The following is an 18,848-nucleotide window of genomic DNA, read 5'->3' on the forward strand; positions in this document are numbered from 1 at the left end:
ATGTTGAACAAGTTTTGAATACCCACAGTGCACCAGGAGAAGAAAAATCTGCAGCCCCAGAGGCTTGAGAGAGAGCAGCTGAACGATTTATCTCCATGCTATTATAGCCTTTGCCAGCGTTCAACATTTCTTTCTTTCTTTCTTTCTTTCTTTCTTTTTTTTTCTTATTTGGCTTAAGTACTTAATTCTGCAGGTAGCTGTAAATGGGAAAATAAAATGCTGTTCAGATTTAAAATGACAGGACAGGAGTATGTGCAGGGGACTGATAAAATATCTTGAATAGAACTGACCTTTCATGTAGCTGAAAGTTACTGGGGATTCATCCTCATAATTACCATATAGATTATTTTTATTTCTTTCCTGCATTGAAACATTTCAGAGAGCAGTAGTGCTGATTGAATGAAAATTGAACTTGTTAACATTCTTTTCAGCTTAGCCTGTTGTACATAACAGAAGGTTAGCTTTGATGAATTTTGAAATTCTCTTTCTGATATCTAAGAAACAGACAGTAAAGTAATTTTCTCTTTTCAGTTGTATTTTTTTCCCTTTTATCCAAAAAAGTATAGATTTTACAAAAACAAACTGATAATTTTACATATATTGCTCCATATATTTTACTTACTGTTGGAGAAATTGTGTTTTCTGTTTGGTGAGGATTTGATCCTATTTGAGTTTTTTGATTGTGACAATACCCTGATTACATTTAGGATCCTGCCCAGATACACTTAATTCATTTTGGAATAAACTCATCTTTAATTATGTTACAATTTAAATGTCGGCTTGAGGTCAAAAATCAAAAAATGATGGTGGCTATAACTGAGATAATAAGAAGAGACTTTTAAATAAACAGTGAACCGATGTCATGGCCTTAAAGAATTTAGTTGCAATTTTTATCCTGTTAGAGGGTAGTAAATACGCAAACCAAAGAAGGAAATGTTATAAACATCTCAAAATAGTGGTGCTTTTTACTTAAAGAATTGAATCTTACTGTATTCAATCCCAAATTGCTAATTTAGCTTTTCAGTGACTAGATTAACACAAAATGGCAAAAATTAAAGCTAAAAAAAAACTAGTTTAAATGGTAAAAAAGTCTTCATTTCAGGCAATTACTTCATCACACATGACTGCATACCTCTAATTTATATCTTTAATTTTCATTTACAAAGAAACTTCCATGTAATCTTTTTTAAAATATTTGGTTTATAATTTTATATTTTGAGAGAAAGGAGTAGGTTTTCAATTAATACAGAGTTATAGCTATGTTTAATGTGTTATAGATAAAACAGTTATTTCATGGGTCATTAATGTGTTTAATGCCTGGAACGTTCTATTAAAACAAGCTCTTGTTATTGTTATGAACATGTTTATTGCCATCCTTAATAGGAAAAAATACAACTAATTCTGGAAGGTGATAATTATTCATTTATAAGAACAGTGGCCATTCTCACCAGAAGAGATCTTTTACTTTCCGTGATTTGATTTTTTTCTCAAGAAACTATGGGCCACTAAAGTTCAGATTAAGATCAGAAGTATTAGTCTGTTTTATATTTGAGTTGTACTTTAGGAATAGTAGTTTTTATAGTCACCCCTTTCAAGAAATAAGATACCCACAGACATGATCTCAAAATAAATAATTGCTGTTGACTAAGTGTAACTAAAACGAAAGGGTACTCTTAGGGACCAATCCTGCAAGAAGCTGCATGCATTTGGCTTTCATTGAAGTCAGAGAGAGTTGTGTGTATTTAGCGCCCTTCAAAAGATGCTTAGCACCTTGGAGGAATAGTCCCTTAATTCTCAGTTAAGGCTTTGCAATACCAGTGTGCATTGGAATTGTGACAGTTGGTTTTATACCTGCAAATTTGAGTTCAATGCTTAGTTGAACAACTTTTGGGATTTCTAGAGGTGGAAATAAACAGTATATATAGCCCACTCAATTTACAGTAACAATCCCGGCTACAGCCACTGCAGTTTGACACAACACTAAAGCAAATACAGTCCTTCCCTATCTTGATGATGGACTAAAACATCTAACTGGTCTTTGCAGACTCTAGTTTATTATGCCCTCAATGCCATTTTAATTTTGTATGTTTCAGTGCAGACAAAAGTCACTTTGCTATAAGACGTGTTTCCTCCTTCTCTCTTCTTGATACAAATTTAACAAATCCAGGTGCTAGTGAACTTGTTACAGTACAAACAAACAAAAACCCCAAATGCTCTTTCAAAAAATGATGTAACTCAGAGCAAAATGGAAACTGAGTATACTGAAATGAGAATCCCCATTATTGGTCCATTAGTCAAAATGGACTCGTACCATATCATAGAAACCTTAGATTAAGTTCAGTAGCAGTAATATGATACAGATTGGCAGCATTTGCCTGAGACACCCATCCAGTGAGCTGGTGATGTTGCTTCTAGTAAATATGAAGGGGTTTTGCTGAGTCACTGGTGCAGGTGACGACTTATTACCCCTTCCAGATATGTGAGGGGCTTTCTAGAAAGAGAGAGGAAGGATCTAGGCTGTGGTTGAGCACTGAGGAAGAAAAATTAATGAATATAGCAGGACTGTCTTTCAGCCAACCAGGCTGAGACAATATTGTGATAGGCACTACAGGAATATATAGAAGAGTTTTCAGTCTAGGAGCAGCCAAGTGTCCAATGAGTTCTGTGGAGTGAAGGAGTGAGCGGAATTTGTTATCTTGTTAATTTCTGTGTTAACAGAACCAAGCTCCAAGACAGAAGTGAGATCCACACCATGTATGGATTGCTTTTGAAATGTAGTTGGAAAAGGCAACTATCACACATGGTTTACGGTTTTGTTTTTTTTTTAAATCTCTGTGCAAAAGTGGTATAAAAGAAGAAAACTGGAGGAAGTCCTGACTTAGATGATATGCCACAGCAGACCCAGGCTGCAGACTGACAAGAACAACCAAGATAGTTCTAAGAATAGTAGTAGCAAGCCCAGTCTGCAGTCCAACTCCAACAGCAGCAATTCCAGGAGCAAATGTTCCAGAAGACACCATTTAGGCTATCAATATTCATGGCAGTTAGCCAGGATGGGTAAGGAATGGTGTCCCTAGCCTCTGTTTGTCAGAGGGTGGAGATGGATGACAGGAGAGAGATCACTTGATCATTACCTGTTAGGTTCACTCCCTCTGGGGCACCTGGCATTGGCCACTGTCGACAGACAGGATACTGGGCTGGATGGACCTTTGGTCTGACCAAGTATGGCCCTTCTTATGTTCTAATACCCATCATCCTTTCTCTGTTCAAGATGGGACTGAATGATGACAGTGCCTGGTCACCTTTGAGCAGATGGACACTGCTGTTGCCTGGGAGTAGTCTTGGGCTGTCCATTTTGCTCCTTTCCAAGTTCTTTTCTGGCCTTTGGTAAGAACGCTGCCACTGACTACCTTCATTGTCCCTGGCTGCCATCCTAGACTGGGTTAGGATCTTTGAGGAGAAGTACCAGCAGCATTTCTGGGGGAAGGTCTTTTCCTCAGGGTTGTGGCTGCACTCCTTCGCCTAGCAACTAACCTATGAGGTGACTTGGTGTCTCAAGCCTGAGTATTAGTCAGTGGAAGAAATTACGGATTGGTTTTAGGCTGTCTGCTCAAGAGTTGCGGACTTGGGTGGACCCACATCAACTGTCTATGCTGGCAGACGTTGTGCAGCACACAGAAGCCTACATGGAGAAGCTGAGCTACCAGAGGGACCACCACAGCCATGGGCAGCCCGAGCCTGAAAGACAGTTCATAAGCCAGACTGAAAAAACATCAGAGAAAACTGAACGGACCATAGGATTAGAAGTAGGGAGTTAAAACACATTCTCTCCCAGACTGTAGGGAGAGCTGGCCACACCTCCTAACCCATGTTTTGTTTGTGAAGGGAGGCATATAAGAAAATTCTGTGCCTTAATGAGATGTGACATGGAGATATGTGAGATCAAGCCAGCAGAAAAGGACACTCACCTAGATCTAGGGGTGATTCACTAGTTGCTCCTTTGTTTGCTCTTTGTGTGAGAAAGGAACTGAGATATATCCAAAACTTTCTCCCTTTCAGGCGTGTAATGATGAGGAGATATGTGGTCTTGCTGAGATCTCTGGGGTCTCCAGGGGATGAACTGTGCCTGTATGAGTGGAAGGGAGAATGGCTTTTTGACCTGAGACTTGTAGTGCACTTAGACCAGAAGATTTAAAACAGCCTAAGTGTTTTCAGGTAGCAGAACCTGTGCATGTCTCCTCTATCCAGAGGAACTTCTAGATGTATCTTGCAGCCTTAATTCCCTGTGAATGGAGATGGTCATTTATCCTTTCCTGTTGTTGTGGGACAAGGCTAGGCAAACTTTCCTCTCTCCAGAGACGTGAGACAGGGTCATGGCTGGGGAACAGGAGATGCTGGCAACCACAGTTGGGCTGGTATTTAATCTGTATATTTGAAAACATGAATACTTCTTGAATGGTGGCAATACTGAGCAAAGCTTTGTGTTGTATTTCATAAAACAAGGATTTAATCTATGACAGATAAAAGCATCCTGTTAGTATGTTTTTTTGATGGACGGACAAATTCAAATCTTCTACAAATTTGATTAATGGATTCTTTTATCTATACTGCAGTTGTGGAGAGAGAACATTGATGATTTCCTTCAGAGAGATGCTGACGTACAAAATCTGAGTAATTTACAGATAGGAACAAGCGATGGTTTTGCTTTTTATATTGAAGTAAATTTATCAGTTGGTATATCACATTGGCTTATGTTATCTTGACAGTGACAAATCTGAAGGATAATAGAATGTGTAATGTTTTAAGTCAACTTTCCAGGGGGTAGTTGGTATACCCGCAGAGTAATTTGCACACGTAAGTGTAGGATTTGTAATACATACTTTTGTGGGGACATTTACCATATCCTTCTGTAAAAAACTGACCCACAAAGTTCAGAGTTTGATCCTGGTCCTGTATCTTTATACAGGCAAAACGTTTATTGGACTGTCCTGACATTGTTTTTCTGCAAGACTCCCACTGAAATTTAAGTGGAAGTGTTGCCTAAATAAATTATTCTGGATTGGCCCCCTTGATTTTAACAGTATTTTTGAAGTTATCAAGACTTCAGGATTGCTCCATGATATTTAAAAGAGTGATTTTTCTAGTGATTTGAGCCTAAAATTCAGATTGTATTTTTAAAATATCATATTAAATGTTCATGTAGGGTGAAATTCTCCTGTCTGCAGAAGACTAGTGCAATGCCATTACACCGAAGTTACCATCAAAATAGGGTTTAAATGGGATGTAAGCAGTGTACAGGTTCATGCTAGCCCCTTGCTCCAGGTGAATTTCACTCTGCTCTATCAAGAGGAATACTAAATTGTTCGCTTTAATTTCTGCTGGATGTTTTGTGAGTTTGATGTTCCAAGAGCAATATCTAGCACTGTCCTTGGTTGGAAGGAAAGGCTATATAGTTCCAGTTGTATCTGCATTGCATATCATATAATGAAGTCTGCAACATTATGCTGGTGCACTGCAGTAATTGCCTCCATTACTTGGGGAGGGAAGAGGGAGATGGACAGTTCAAAAGGACAATCCTTTTAAAAAAAAAAAAACAGGGATGCTTGCAGAAAAGAGTGTTAGACTAGGTTGGCAAAGCAGTGAGCAGTCTGATGTCTGGAGATCCTCTTGGTTCCTTTGATTTTGCCTTCTGTGTATCACATTACACTGAGATAATAGTGCAGAACTCTAGGACTACGAACAGTTAAATTATGCACACATATATAATGGACACTAACGTTTGCTTGCGGACAATTTGAGAGGGGAGAGTTTTGGTGGTAAAAAATTTTAGGCTAAATATTGACTTGCCCCGAGCATGGGTGTTCTGGAAGGGGCAGGGTTTGCTGACTCCCTCACAACAGTACTTTTGCACAGGACTCCACCATAACTTTATCTTTAGTGCTCTTGAGGGATATTAAGCAGAGCTATGTGAAACTTCGGGTATGTCCACACTACAATAAAACACACGCAGCTGGCCCATGTCTGCTGACTTGGGCTCCTGGGGTTTTCAGTCAGCATCGAGTTCATACAAATCCTTTCCCATTTTGATTTCAAATTCATATAAGTTTGCACCCCCTAATTCTTATGATATTCAAACCTGATTTAGCCCTGGTGCTACTGGACTCTTGCATTTTGTCTCATTTCAGGTCAGAACCATGGAGTATTGTCCAATTTCAACCCAAAACCATAAATCAGACAAGGTTCACTCAAAACTTGATTCAGTTCATCTTAAAAGATGGATGAATGTTTTGGCAAACCTGATCTAAGTTTTGAGTTATATTGTGAAAGTTGTGCACATTTCAAATAAAAAACCACACCGAATCCCATGTAAATTCATAATACGAATTGGTAGAGCCCTGCAAATCTGCGGATATCCTCATCCGCGGATCATCTTTGCAGATTGCCGTTCGGATGCAGATACAAATTTTGTATCTGTGCAAGGCTCTAGAAATGGGTACATAGTATTATCTGTTGTTTTGACTATTCCAAAAAGATGCATTCTGAATATGTGAGCTTTACTGTTTCACTTGTCAGTGTTTCAAGTACTAATGGAATTAAAATATCACATAGACACTGTGATCCAAACACTGATTATATTCTTTCCCTAAATACTTCTGATATGTGAAAGTTCCTCATAATTCTCTAGATAATGAAGGAAATGTTACTGATCCTGTTGACTCTATAGGAAGTGTTACTGATAAGGAATCCACCATGCTTAAAATGTTTGAGGAAAAAAATAAACAGTTAAGGTATCTTGGTGGAATTTTACATGATAATAGTGCCCTCAAGTTGATTTACAAGCGCAGAAGGGATTCACCAAGGCTGTGAACCAAAAAAGTTAGGACTGTGTATATACCATTCCTTCATACTATCACATCAGACCATTATAAAAATATAAACAGCTCTTCCACTTCCTTTTCTGAAATCTCCGCTGCATGCACAATTACGTACAGTATTCTACTGAAATTCACAATGACGTCTCTCCACAAAATAATAATTGTATTCACGCTCCATTCATCATGCTATTGAAATACATATATTAGGAATATAACTGAGTATAAATGCAGCAAATGTATTGCTGGTGGTTGTCACATGACAATAGAAACTATTTTTTTACCAAATCAAAATATAAGAACCAGAAATTAACCTTTAAAATATTTTTTTTCATATCAGACTTTCTATTTGATGCCAGTTAGCCATTTCCAGTGATGAAATGTTACTAACTTTCCAATTTGTGTTTTTACTTAAATTTTTGTGAGGCAAAACAGGGAAGGAAATAATAAAGAAATACAAAGAGGTGAAAAAAAAGAGAACTCCCCCTTTCCCACACAAACATGTCAAAAGAAGGAACAGTTAACAATTCATGGGCTTGTGTATAAAATTAAATTCTGAGTCGGTGCAAAGTCAAGAGCATTTAGTTTCAATAAAGTCATAGACTCAACCAAAATGTCAAGACTTAGAGTCAATTATTTGTAACCCATGGCTTCGTATTCTGCTGCTTTGGTATAAAGACTGTGAAAGATGGTTTTGTGTAACAGCAAGGAAGCAAAGGAAAACTAGTCTTTTAGAGGTAGAATACTTCCTAGAAACCGCTTTGTGCATGACCCACAAAGAAAGCGAATTCTGATTATCTCCACCTTTGTTTTAACAGCAGTTTTTTTTCTTTATGCAGTAAAAGAGTGTCTGTAAAGCAAAAGGACTTAATTAATGTACAGAAAGTGATATCCCTTAAAAAAAAACAACCTTGGAACGACTTCCAGATGCCACTGTCAATATAATTCTAAATCAGAGTGACCCTATAGTTAACGGTAGTAAATTTCCCAGAAAGGTGCCCTGAAGCAAATAGGCATTTCAGTTAATCAGTCTGATGGTTTAAACATTTCTATATCAAGTGCTTCATTTTTGGCACACACATTCATCTCTAAGGAACTAGGTTCCTTTTCTTGGAGGTGGGAGATAATAAAAGCATTTGAGAAATAAGAAGAAAAATGAAGTCCAGCAGGGGTGAGCAGCCCAGCTGGCAGCAGCTCGTAGACCATGGGAAATTTGGGGAAGCTGTTGGCAGGTTCTGAGATCCCAGCATGTAGAGATCTGTACCTTGAATTTGGAGAGTTAGTGCATCTGTGTTGGACTCCAGTGAAGTACTACTTCTTGGTATGGTTGGGTGTTTTGTGTGACAGATAGCCTGGCTGTCCCACAGCCTGGTGCGTTCTGGCACTGGAAACATCCATGATCCCATAGCTGTGTGCTAGACCACTCTACAAATTGAAGGAGGCTTCCTCAGTGGGTATCAGCACAAAAACAAGAGAACCCTAGATTCAGTGTTAATGTAGAAGGGGCACTGACTGGGTGCTCTGGGGAAGTGAGAGGGGCTGGGCAATCTTGATTCCAACAGATGAGGAGGATAGAACGTTGAATGAACATCACCGTCCACTACCAACCCCTGCAGCACTTAGGGCCAGATTTTCATACCTTGGAGCTTTCAGGAAATGGTTTTCCCATAATGTGTATATTTTTGAGATATTGAAATTTTTTCCTGATGTGAAATGGAACAAAATATCAAAATCTTAAAAAAAAAAAAAAAAAAAAAAAAGGCTGACATGAAATGTTTTGACCATTTCTGAAACTTTTTTACACGTTTTTTGGAGTCAGGAGGTTTGTTGAATGTGAACCTGTTTCATAAACACTTCTGGTTTTGGTGAATTGACTTCTAAAAAATTTTTAAAAAATGCTTTGTTGAAAATTCCTGACCAGCTCTAGTCAGATTCTTTGGGGGCAATTCTGAAAGAGTTGAGCCTTATTGAGGCACTTAAATAAGCTCCAGATTGTCAGATAAGTTCAGCACTTATCAGGTCCTACTGAGATGCTTCTGGCCAGTGTTTCAAGTAAGCTCAGCATCCAGCAGGGAAGTTGGGGATGGACTGTAAATTGAGCACTTCACAAATCTGCAGTTTGCTGAGGTTCTACAGTATTTCTTTAAGTATTCCTTTATAAGCAAATAATTATGCTGTAGATCATTACCACTGAAATAATTTTCAGAATCTAATTTACTTCTTGCATTTCCCTCTGTTTGGACAATATAGATGAGGCAGATTTCTAAATCAATTTGTGAGATTTTTATTCTCTCCATTTACTAAGTGTGGTCTATAAATTACCATTTTTTCTTTCAATTTTAAATGTTCTTTTATGGAATATTGATCTTCTTTATATACTTACAAATAATAAAACCTATTTATGCATAAACAGATTCCAGTCTGTTTTACATTAAGGGTCTCTGTTGTTATTTATAAACAGGCTAGGTACTGTACAGATTTATAAGAAAGCAGTCCTGGCCCTCAAGAGTTTGATCTGTAAAGACAAAAAACCCATAAACGGTGGGTGTCAGAGACACAATATGCAAGAAAAATAAGGCTGATGATTAGGATGTAGCTTGTTAATTCCATATGTACTTAGTTATTTGGTTTTTATTTTTATCTTTGTATATTTACTTTTTTGTAGGCTACCTGCAGAATGGGTTTTTTAGCAGTGATTTGAATTATTTGAACTGTGCACTAGCATGCTGCAATGTCTAAGTTCCAGACACAACAGGTTCTTTGCTTAAAAGAACTTAAAGATTCCACTTCAGTATGAATTATTTTTTAACCTATTTTGGTTACAGATAAGAGCTATGTAATAACTGAGTTGCTATTCAGTAGAGGAAAACGTACATTTGTTTGTTTTTTTCATTTTGTTTACTTGGTGCGTAGACAGCAATTTGTGTCTAGTCAGTTTCAAAGTTTCCCCTGCACAGTCAGTCAGTCTTTTCCCCTTGTTGTTCGGGTCGGTATACTGCACAGTAATGACAGGTGGAAAACATTTTAAAGAATAGGGAAATGTGATTGTAATGCCACAAAAATGGGCAGGGGGACTCTGGGGAAGGTGTTATACCTGAAGCTGCTTTTAACTCATTTTTTAAACTGACTAGATTTCAAGTTGACAGTGTCAACTAAATAAGACTGTTAAAACTATCCATAACATTATTTTATGGTCGCTGCTAAATATTTGCTCTTTCCATGCTTTTTAGGATCATAGCCACTCACAAATTTCACAGTATCGCCAGGATCATTCTTTGATTATGAGATCGATTGTTCATATGACTGATGCTGCTCGTTCAGGAATTATGCCTCCTAGTCAGTTAACCACCATTAACCAGTCTCAGCTAAGTGCACAGTTGGGACTAAATTTAGGAGGCACTAGCTTGCCACATACTTCTCCTTCACCTCCTGCAAGTAAATCAGCAACTCCTTCCCCATCCAGCTCTATAAATGAAGAGGATGCAGATGAATCAAACAGAGTAAGTTATAGTATGTGTTATAATATATATGACCATATATAATATAGTTTTGAATACGTAGCAATAGAACTGCTGACTTCACTGCAGTGTGGCCGGCCAGGTAAAATATACAAGTATTTCAGTAGTGGAGTATATGATTGTGGCAATATTCATATGCTCTGGGTGACCTCTTTACTTAGTAAAACTATATTTGCTTATGAAGTGTACATAATATAGCGCTTTAGTGATTTTAGGAGGATACCTTAGGCACGTATGTATGTATAGGCCTATTTCTGTGACAAATTTCAGATTTTATAGATATGATCAGTCAGTTTGTGCTATCTTATAACTGTTTTGACATTTTAACATTCTTTAATATCTTATATTTAACTATACTTGCTTTTTTCTAGAAATAAAGGTTGACCTTTCCCTTTTTATGAAAGTTTTAGTATGCCTGTAGTTCATTTCCATTGAGATTTAAATAGACCTGTTAGCAAAGGAATTATTCTGGCCGGATCAACTGAAATTAATACAAATACTTTAGCAATTAAAATGTATTTTAGGGTTAGGGTTGCATGTATTACCCATGCAGATCTCCTGATGAAACCGATGGGAACTGTGCATGTGAAAGCCCTGCAGGATAGGGTCATCATATACCAAAGTAATATTATGGAGAAAGTCCTTTCTTCACCATATCCCTCTGCTGCCACAGAGTATCCTAGAACAGCAGAATGGGGTAGAATGCAAGGAGCATAGACATGTTGTAAGAAGCCCCCTCTGTGACTCTTGGAGGGGTCCTCAGGAGAGTCTCGTGTGTACCAGCCTCAGTGAGGTTTGGGGAGGATCCCTGGCAGGGAACTGATGACTACATGGATCCATCTGTTCACTGCTTCTCCACCCATCCACCCACAGGAAGTGGTGGAGTTAGAGAGGTATAGCAGTGTGTGTTCACTCTAGCTCTGTAGCCAGAGGAAAGTATTTGTAACCCCTGGCCCAAGGGGTTAACAGGCTTAGCCAAGGGACCAGGAGGTGCCCCTAAGCTTCTTATTTTTGAGTTTCTGTTGCTGAAATCTATTCTTTCATAGAGAATGCACAAAATATGTAATGTATCCTGTATTAATTTTTATAGAAATTATATCCAGGACATGCTCTTCCCATCTAAAACTTAAGGGGCTGAGTCTGCAACCCTTAGTCATGTTGAATAGTTATTACACACCCATTTAGTTCCATTAAGGCCAATGGGATTAAATGCCTGAGTTAATTCTACTTAAGAGTAACGGTTGCACAACAGGATTCTAAAACGTTACCTGTCCATTAATCTTATTCATTTGTTGTTTAATAGAACTACTGAGGATTTTTCATACACACATATATCTGAATATACTGTGTAGGCAATGATTTTTGTTGCTGTTTCTTAGGCTACTGGAGAAAAAAGAGCTGCTCCAGATTCTGGCAAGAAGCCCAAGACTCCAAAGAAGAAGAAAAAGAAAGATCCCAATGAACCACAAAAGCCAGTGTCAGCATATGCTCTATTCTTCAGGGACACACAGGCTGCAATTAAAGGGCAGAATCCTAATGCTACATTTGGAGAGGTTTCAAAAATAGTAGCATCTATGTGGGACAGTTTAGGAGAAGAACAAAAACAGGTAATAAAGAACAGACTGCAGTTATGCAATAGTATATTACAAGAAGTAAAATGACAATCCTGTTAAGTAAATAACAGGAGCTAGATTGTCAGCGAGTGTGTATCAATGTTGCTCCACTGAGCTATGCTGATTTACACTTGCTGAGGAGCTGACCGCAGAACAGCGTGTCGTTATAGGAGTCTTATGGTGGTATCGAACTTTGGTGGCCTATCAATTCATTTAGATAACTCTGTTGCCATCAAGTCCAGTCTTTACAGGTCAGTTTGGAGAAAGCTTGAGTGAGGCATCCCAGTACACCGTTATATATAATTAAATAATATATTGTCAAGCTTTTTTCTTTTTTACTTTACTCAAAAGTTAGACTAGAAGAAGGGAAGGTGAAACACATTTTCCATTTCCTTTGATCTTCTTTATGAACCTTTGTTACAAAGATTGTTGGTTTCAAACCTTTGAAGCCAACCCTGTGTGCCTCACTATATCAGCCTAGTTGTTTGAAATTTTATTCATAGCTCATTTTAAAACTTAGTACAGTAGAATGAGTTTTCAGAGATTAGCTGTTCTTCCTTAGGGGTTGTGTTCCTCTTCATAGCCACATAACTCCTATGCATGAATTGAGAAAATAATAGGCAACATCTTGCCGAAAAAAATGTCATACTTACTGACCACCAGCTAAGATCATTCACTATAGCAATTTGTAGCAGCCATAGAACAATAATATGATTAGTGATAAGGAAAACATTAGGATACTGCGGTTAAAATCCAAACAGGAAGGCAGTAAGGTGAAAACTGAAGTTCATCTACAGGAGTAGATAGTGTACAGTGAAAGGTAATATGATTTTCAGTGTAAGGCTACTTGTCAACATTTTAAGAGAAGAAAAATCATGTGTGTCTGTTGGGGGCGGGGGGTTATAGACTGAAAAGCAGGACCATATCTTTAATTCCTTGCATGTATACAAGTATGACCCTATTCTGGCAAGTGCTGTTTTATGGTGAAAAATGTGTAAACTGAAGTTGGTGTTAATTGTGGTCTCTTTAACAGATATATAAAAGGAAAACAGAAGCTGCCAAAAAAGAATACCTAAAGGCACTTGCTGCCTATAGAGCTAGTCTTGTTTCCAAGGTAAGCCTGATGGTAACTTCAATCAAACATAAGGTAGAGTTTGGCAATGGTTATTTAAATGTGAATTTTGTCATGTGATTAAAAATAAATCTAGAATCCCAGAGTTCCTTTAATGTAGCCCTGAAACATAACAGCTCAAACGACATTCTGTGCTTAGTTTTTGCACAAAAATTTTTCATAGTCCTAAAATCACAGTAATAAATATCGGACAACAACTATACAAACACACCTTGTCTCTGGGTTATTTTTAAAAGTAAAGTAATACGTGCTACGGTGAGTGACAGTTTGTAAAAGTAGAATCTGGTTATTAGAAATGTATTGACTTTTAAATACTCAGATTTAAAAGCTATTTGCAGAATTTCCCAAGTACCCACTTTTTAAGAAGACACAGAATATACTGGATATGGGGCAAGGTGGAAGATGAGATGTGATGAATCTTGTGTATTTCTTGCTGTTGAAGGACAGATACACTGTGGCTTTGAAGTTAGAAAGTACCTGCAAATGGACAACCTGTCAGGGATCCACACTGAGTATTTCAGAAGAAATACAATTATAAAACCCAACTTGCAATATGAGGAAAGTCAGCCTATAGCATTGTTATGTAAGAAGTAGCCTTTTAATTGGCATTCTTAGATTGGTTCTACTTCTTTCACATTTGAACATAAGCAAGAGATATATCCATGCGTCCAACTAAAATATCTATGGAAGAATTACTAGACGTAATTACATGTTTCATGGATTAATTACAAAAGAATCCCTAACTCCAACAATAAAACACAAGGAAACAGTACAAGAAAATGATGAAAACCAGCTTTCAGGATCATTTATATGAATAGCACAAGAGAAAGTGTTAAGCATTTCAAATAATTCAGATTACAGATATAAAAACAACACCAGTAGTTGAAGACTTTGCGCTATATCTGAAGTTATATTGTCCACAGGATATGGCTCGTTATTATCTCAAGGGTTTGTAATATGAGGCTACTAAGTCACTTGGACGCTTTTGAAAATGTTACCCTAATCCTCTTTTCAAAAGCACCAAAGTTGCTTAGGAGCCAAAGTATCATTGTCTTTCAAAGACAGTGGGGCTGCTTATTTTTATTTATTTGTATTACTGTAGTGGCCAGGAGCCCGAGTCATGGACCAGAATCCCATTGTACTAGGTGCTTTACAAATACAGAACAAAAAGATGGTCCCTATCCTAAAGGGCTTATAATCGACGTATAAGACAAGAGAACAGATGGATATAGACAGACAGGGGACTACATAGAAACAATGAGACAATATTGGTCAGCATAACAGGCCCAGATTGTTAAATATATTTAGGTGCCTAAAGATGCAGGTAGGTACTTACTGGGATTTTCAAAAATGCTTCGGAACCAAACTCCCATTGAAATCCCTTCAGACTTTAATCATCTGTAAAGAACTCAGACTTGGTACACTAATGACAATAAATAGTTGAGATCCATATTCTACAAGTCAGTTAAAGAGGTTTTGCCCTTCAGTGCTGTGTCATCACGTAATTCCATTCAGATCTGTCACAGGAAAGTTTTGTGGAAAACAAACATGCAAGTATGCAATGTATTTTGCCATGATGTCCCTGTGGGTATTTATCTTAAAGCTGCTGGGCCAAATTCAGGTCTTCCACCATGCAATCCCATTGACTTGAGCGGGATTGCAAGGGTTCAGGGAGAGCAGAATTTAGCTTCCTGTCAGAACCAGAACTTTAGTTGCTTGTGGTACCAGCTAGAGCGGTGTATTAATGCATGATGGAATGAATATGAGCCCTAATGGTCTCTTCTCCCTGCTAATTGATATTTTCCAGAAAAAAACCCACTCTCCTTGGCAGCTTCTGGATTTTCTCTCCTCATCAACAGCACCCCTTTTTGTCCCTGTAAAAATGTGTGGTCCCTTAAATTGACCTGGGTAACTCTGAGCCAGGATCCCTGCCGGCCTCTCTATCTTGTACAGATTTAATGTAAAAAGGAAGAAATAAGAAATGAGATAATAAATCTATTGAAGCTGCTGTTCAATAAAGGAAATCAGTTGTATTGAGCAAACTCTAAGAAGTGGTGTGACTCATATCTGCTACATGAACCACTGTCCCAACTGTAAGACTGCTTAGGATGAATTATCTTTTCTACTTCATGTTAAGCTGTTTATGTTAACAGTAGATGAGGGCAGAAAGGGACATCAAATAATTTGTGAGCCTGATAATAATGCCCTTCTCTGTACCAATATCAGCTCTTGAATTTCTCTTTTAAACACAGGCGGCTGCAGAATCCGCTGAAGCCCAGACAATACGGTCTGTTCAGCAAACGTTGGCGTCCACTAATTTGTCATCCTCCCTTCTGCTGAATACTCCTCTTTCTCAACATGCAGCGGTGTCTGCATCTCCTCAGACTCTCCAACAATCCCTTCCCAGGGCAATCGCTCCAAAACCTTTAACCATGAGACTGCCAATGAATCAGATTGTAGCTTCTGTTACCATTGCACCAAACATGCCAGCAAACATTGCAGCCCCATTGATAAGCTCCATGGGAACAAATATCGTTGCAACACCATCTTCATCGCAAGTAAGCCCTTCCATGCAAACCCAGCAGCACCAGCTGCAACAACTACAGCAGCAGCAGATGCAGCAAATGCAGCAGCAGCAACTACATCAGCATCAAATGCATCAGCAGATCCAGCAACAAATGCAACAGCAGCATTTTCAGCACCACATGCAGCAACATTTGCAGCAGCAGCAGCAGCATCTTCACCAGCAAATTAATCAGCAGCAAATGCAACAGCAGCTGCAACAGCTCCAGCTCCAGCAAATGCAGCAGCAGCAAATGCAACACATGCAACACCAGTCCCAGCCTTCTCCTCAGCAGCATTCCCCTGTAACCTCCCAGATGACCTCCCCCATCCCTGCCATTGGGAGCCCTCAGCCAGCATCTCAGCAGCACCAGTCACAAATACCGTCCCAAACACAGACTCAAGTACTGTCACAGGTTAGTATTTTCTGAAGATAAATGTTCTTGCAACCTTGTTTTGCATTTATCTAGGGGGTAGGGGTAAACCATATTTGGCTGAAAACTGTAAATTGTTGATGGTAGTTATGCAGAGATGCATAACAGATCAAACGATCCTCTAAAGTGTCTATTAGATAGGCAATAAAGAACTACAATGTAGCTGTGTATCATCTTTTAGCTGACTATACATCATTTTGTTAAAAAAAAAATAATAAAAAATAAGCTGTGCTCCTTTTCATGTGATGGCCTTTTTAATTTATTTTAGCTTTACCTACAATATGTGAATAAAATGGCCTGATAAATAAGTGGATGTTATGACTGCAAAATGGCCTTTCAGAGTTATATAAGGTAACCTTTCTTTCTCTAAAAGTGAGTAATGCACTTCGAGGCAGTTTAAACTCATGAAACCCTTAAAAGCACAGTTGTAACTACCTGTAAAATGATGATTGGATTTCATACAATCATACTTGTATGACGTGAGTAGTTGATGGCATTTTTTGTCATGAAAATAATGTAAATCACAGATTTTTGCCAAAGCTCTTCATTTTTTCTTTCCTACACGTCTTCAGAAAAACAAATGCAAGCGACTAAACTTTAATGGTTGACCCATCCTTTCACTTTGATTTCTCCAAATAAACCTACCATACTTTGTAACAAAATATATATCGACACTGTTACCCTATTATGTTAATTCCAGTTGCAAAACAAATGTGAATATTATATTCTGTGTTTAAGTGACGAGTTTCAGATTTAATACACTGTATTTTTAAAAGGGAAATGCACTTAAATAAAACTGTTGTTACAAAAACTGAGATTAAAAAATGCAAGATGTTTTAATATGCTGTAATACCAGTAGAATATTTAAAAGAAGCTCCACATCTGAATAATCAATGTAAATATTTTCTTTAAAAGTTGTAAGTTTTTCATATCATGTGTTGTAAAGTTTTCATAAATGAGGCTTTAATGTAAACACTGGTAACATGAACTATTAATTGCTACATTGCTTATTGTGTTTTTAAGCTGTTTTATACTTTTTTATGAGTTATGATAGCAGCAATTAAGTTGTTTGTATTTTGCTTATCTAAAATAAATGCTTTTATCTTGCTATAGAATAAACACATTTCCGTAAAACCAGTGGACTGGAAGTGTTTGATGCAACAACCAGAAAAAAGTGTTCACTTTTAATACTACTGTCTTTAAAAACTTACTTACTTCTCCCTTCAGATTTTTATTTTCTCAAGCACACTGTGTAACTAGGTACTGTGCAAAGTTTGCTGGTGCTGCATATGATCAGTTCTGGTGTATGTACAAGTGCCCTCGTTAAAACATGTGAAGAACAGCGTATGACTTGTTTCGAGTCTCTGTGACTAACTGCACAGGCAGGGTATAGAGGGTGGGATTACAAAACAGTCACAATACACAGATATTACATAAGATCAAAGGCACTACTTGAGGAGACGAGGTAGCAGAATCGGGCAGACTAGTAGTATTTCAAAATGGTCCTCAGTCAAAATTCTGGATTTAAAAAAACCCAGAATTTTGTTGCCACAGACCCATAGTTCTGTAACAGGCTGATTCAAAACCCTGGATATAAAAGCCCTGAACTTTGTGATTCAGGCTCATCTCAATTTGTCTTATTTGCATATTTTAGCATATGAGCACTGAGTGATACCTAGGGGTAAAGAACATAAGCATGTCATGTGGCAGGTTTGGAATCTTCCTCTGCTATAGTGTCAAGATGCTGGTGCTTTGTATACATTCTTACTCTTGAGAAGGAAGAGAACTCTTTGTCTTTCTCTGATTTCTTTCTCCATAATAGCTGCCCTATGAGTGCACTGTGACCACACTCCCCAGTTGTTTTGCGTGATTAATTACAGCATCTGTTCTGTCAGAAACTATAATGAAGAGGTCTTGATAAAAATTGCAAATTACCACTGGCAACAATTTAGAACTGCTTATGATAAAATGAAAATTAAAAACCGCAAGTGTCAAGCCTGAGCAGAATCCTCATCTGAAAAGAATGAGCATGTTGGAGGTGGTGTCCATGGCTACTGAACTCAGGACAGAACCCAACAAAATGGAATATAGATTCCTAAAAAGTTGCAGTTATAGTTGTGAGAAGATTTACTATATGTTGTGAGTTATTAATAATGAATTCAGCTTTCAATATTTCATAATCTGGTACTTTGTTTATTATGTACAACTATTGAACAGCAAGAGATTCTAATGATAAATTTATAAATTTCTTGGAGCAGAAAAATTCGTGTATAAATTGAAGTATTTCGTAATAGGTGTTAGTTGACCGGTACCAGTGTTCGAAATAGTCTTACTATGATGTCTAATTACGTCTCGGAGGAAGACTGTTTATTCTACACATGAGGAAGTCTGCATGCGTTAGAAATGTCACAGCAGAGGTTGGCAGTGAGAGATTTTTCTGTGTCACTTTTAACCAACGTTACATAACAATGGGAACCATTTTATAGTCTATTTTAAAACCTTTAGACAAACGCCTTCAAAAATAATTGCTAAACTGCATGTGACAGTAATTGTGTATTAGTTTTATAATTGTCATTTTGAAGACCTATGAAGTATTGTTGAGAAAATGTCACTAGTAATAAGAGTTAATTACAACTGAAGTCTGTTTTCAACTATTTGCAGTTAGACTCAGGTGTTATTACGCTCATTAAATGATTTCATAAATCCTGGGTGGTATC

At 37.7% G+C, this 18,848-nt stretch overlaps 1 protein-coding gene across 2 annotated transcripts in view; it reads left to right on the forward strand.

Moving 5' to 3' along the window:
- TOX3 (TOX high mobility group box family member 3) overlaps positions 1–16,128 on the forward strand; it is an 84,043-nt gene extending 67,915 nt beyond the window's left edge. For both annotated transcript variants that reach the window (XM_077831477.1, XM_077831478.1), the window contains exons 4-7: positions 10,103–10,372; positions 11,770–11,997; positions 13,037–13,117; positions 15,388–16,128. In XM_077831477.1, the coding sequence (XP_077687603.1) occupies positions 10,103–10,372; positions 11,770–11,997; positions 13,037–13,117; positions 15,388–16,128 (1,320 nt within the window). The remainder of the gene's footprint in view (positions 1–10,102; positions 10,373–11,769; positions 11,998–13,036; positions 13,118–15,387) is intronic.
- The last annotated feature ends 2,720 nt before the right edge of the window (positions 16,129–18,848 follow it).

This window comes from Eretmochelys imbricata, chromosome 12 (assembly GCF_965152235.1).
Source record: "Eretmochelys imbricata isolate rEreImb1 chromosome 12, rEreImb1.hap1, whole genome shotgun sequence".
NCBI classification, from domain to species: Eukaryota; Metazoa; Chordata; order Testudines; family Cheloniidae; genus Eretmochelys; species Eretmochelys imbricata.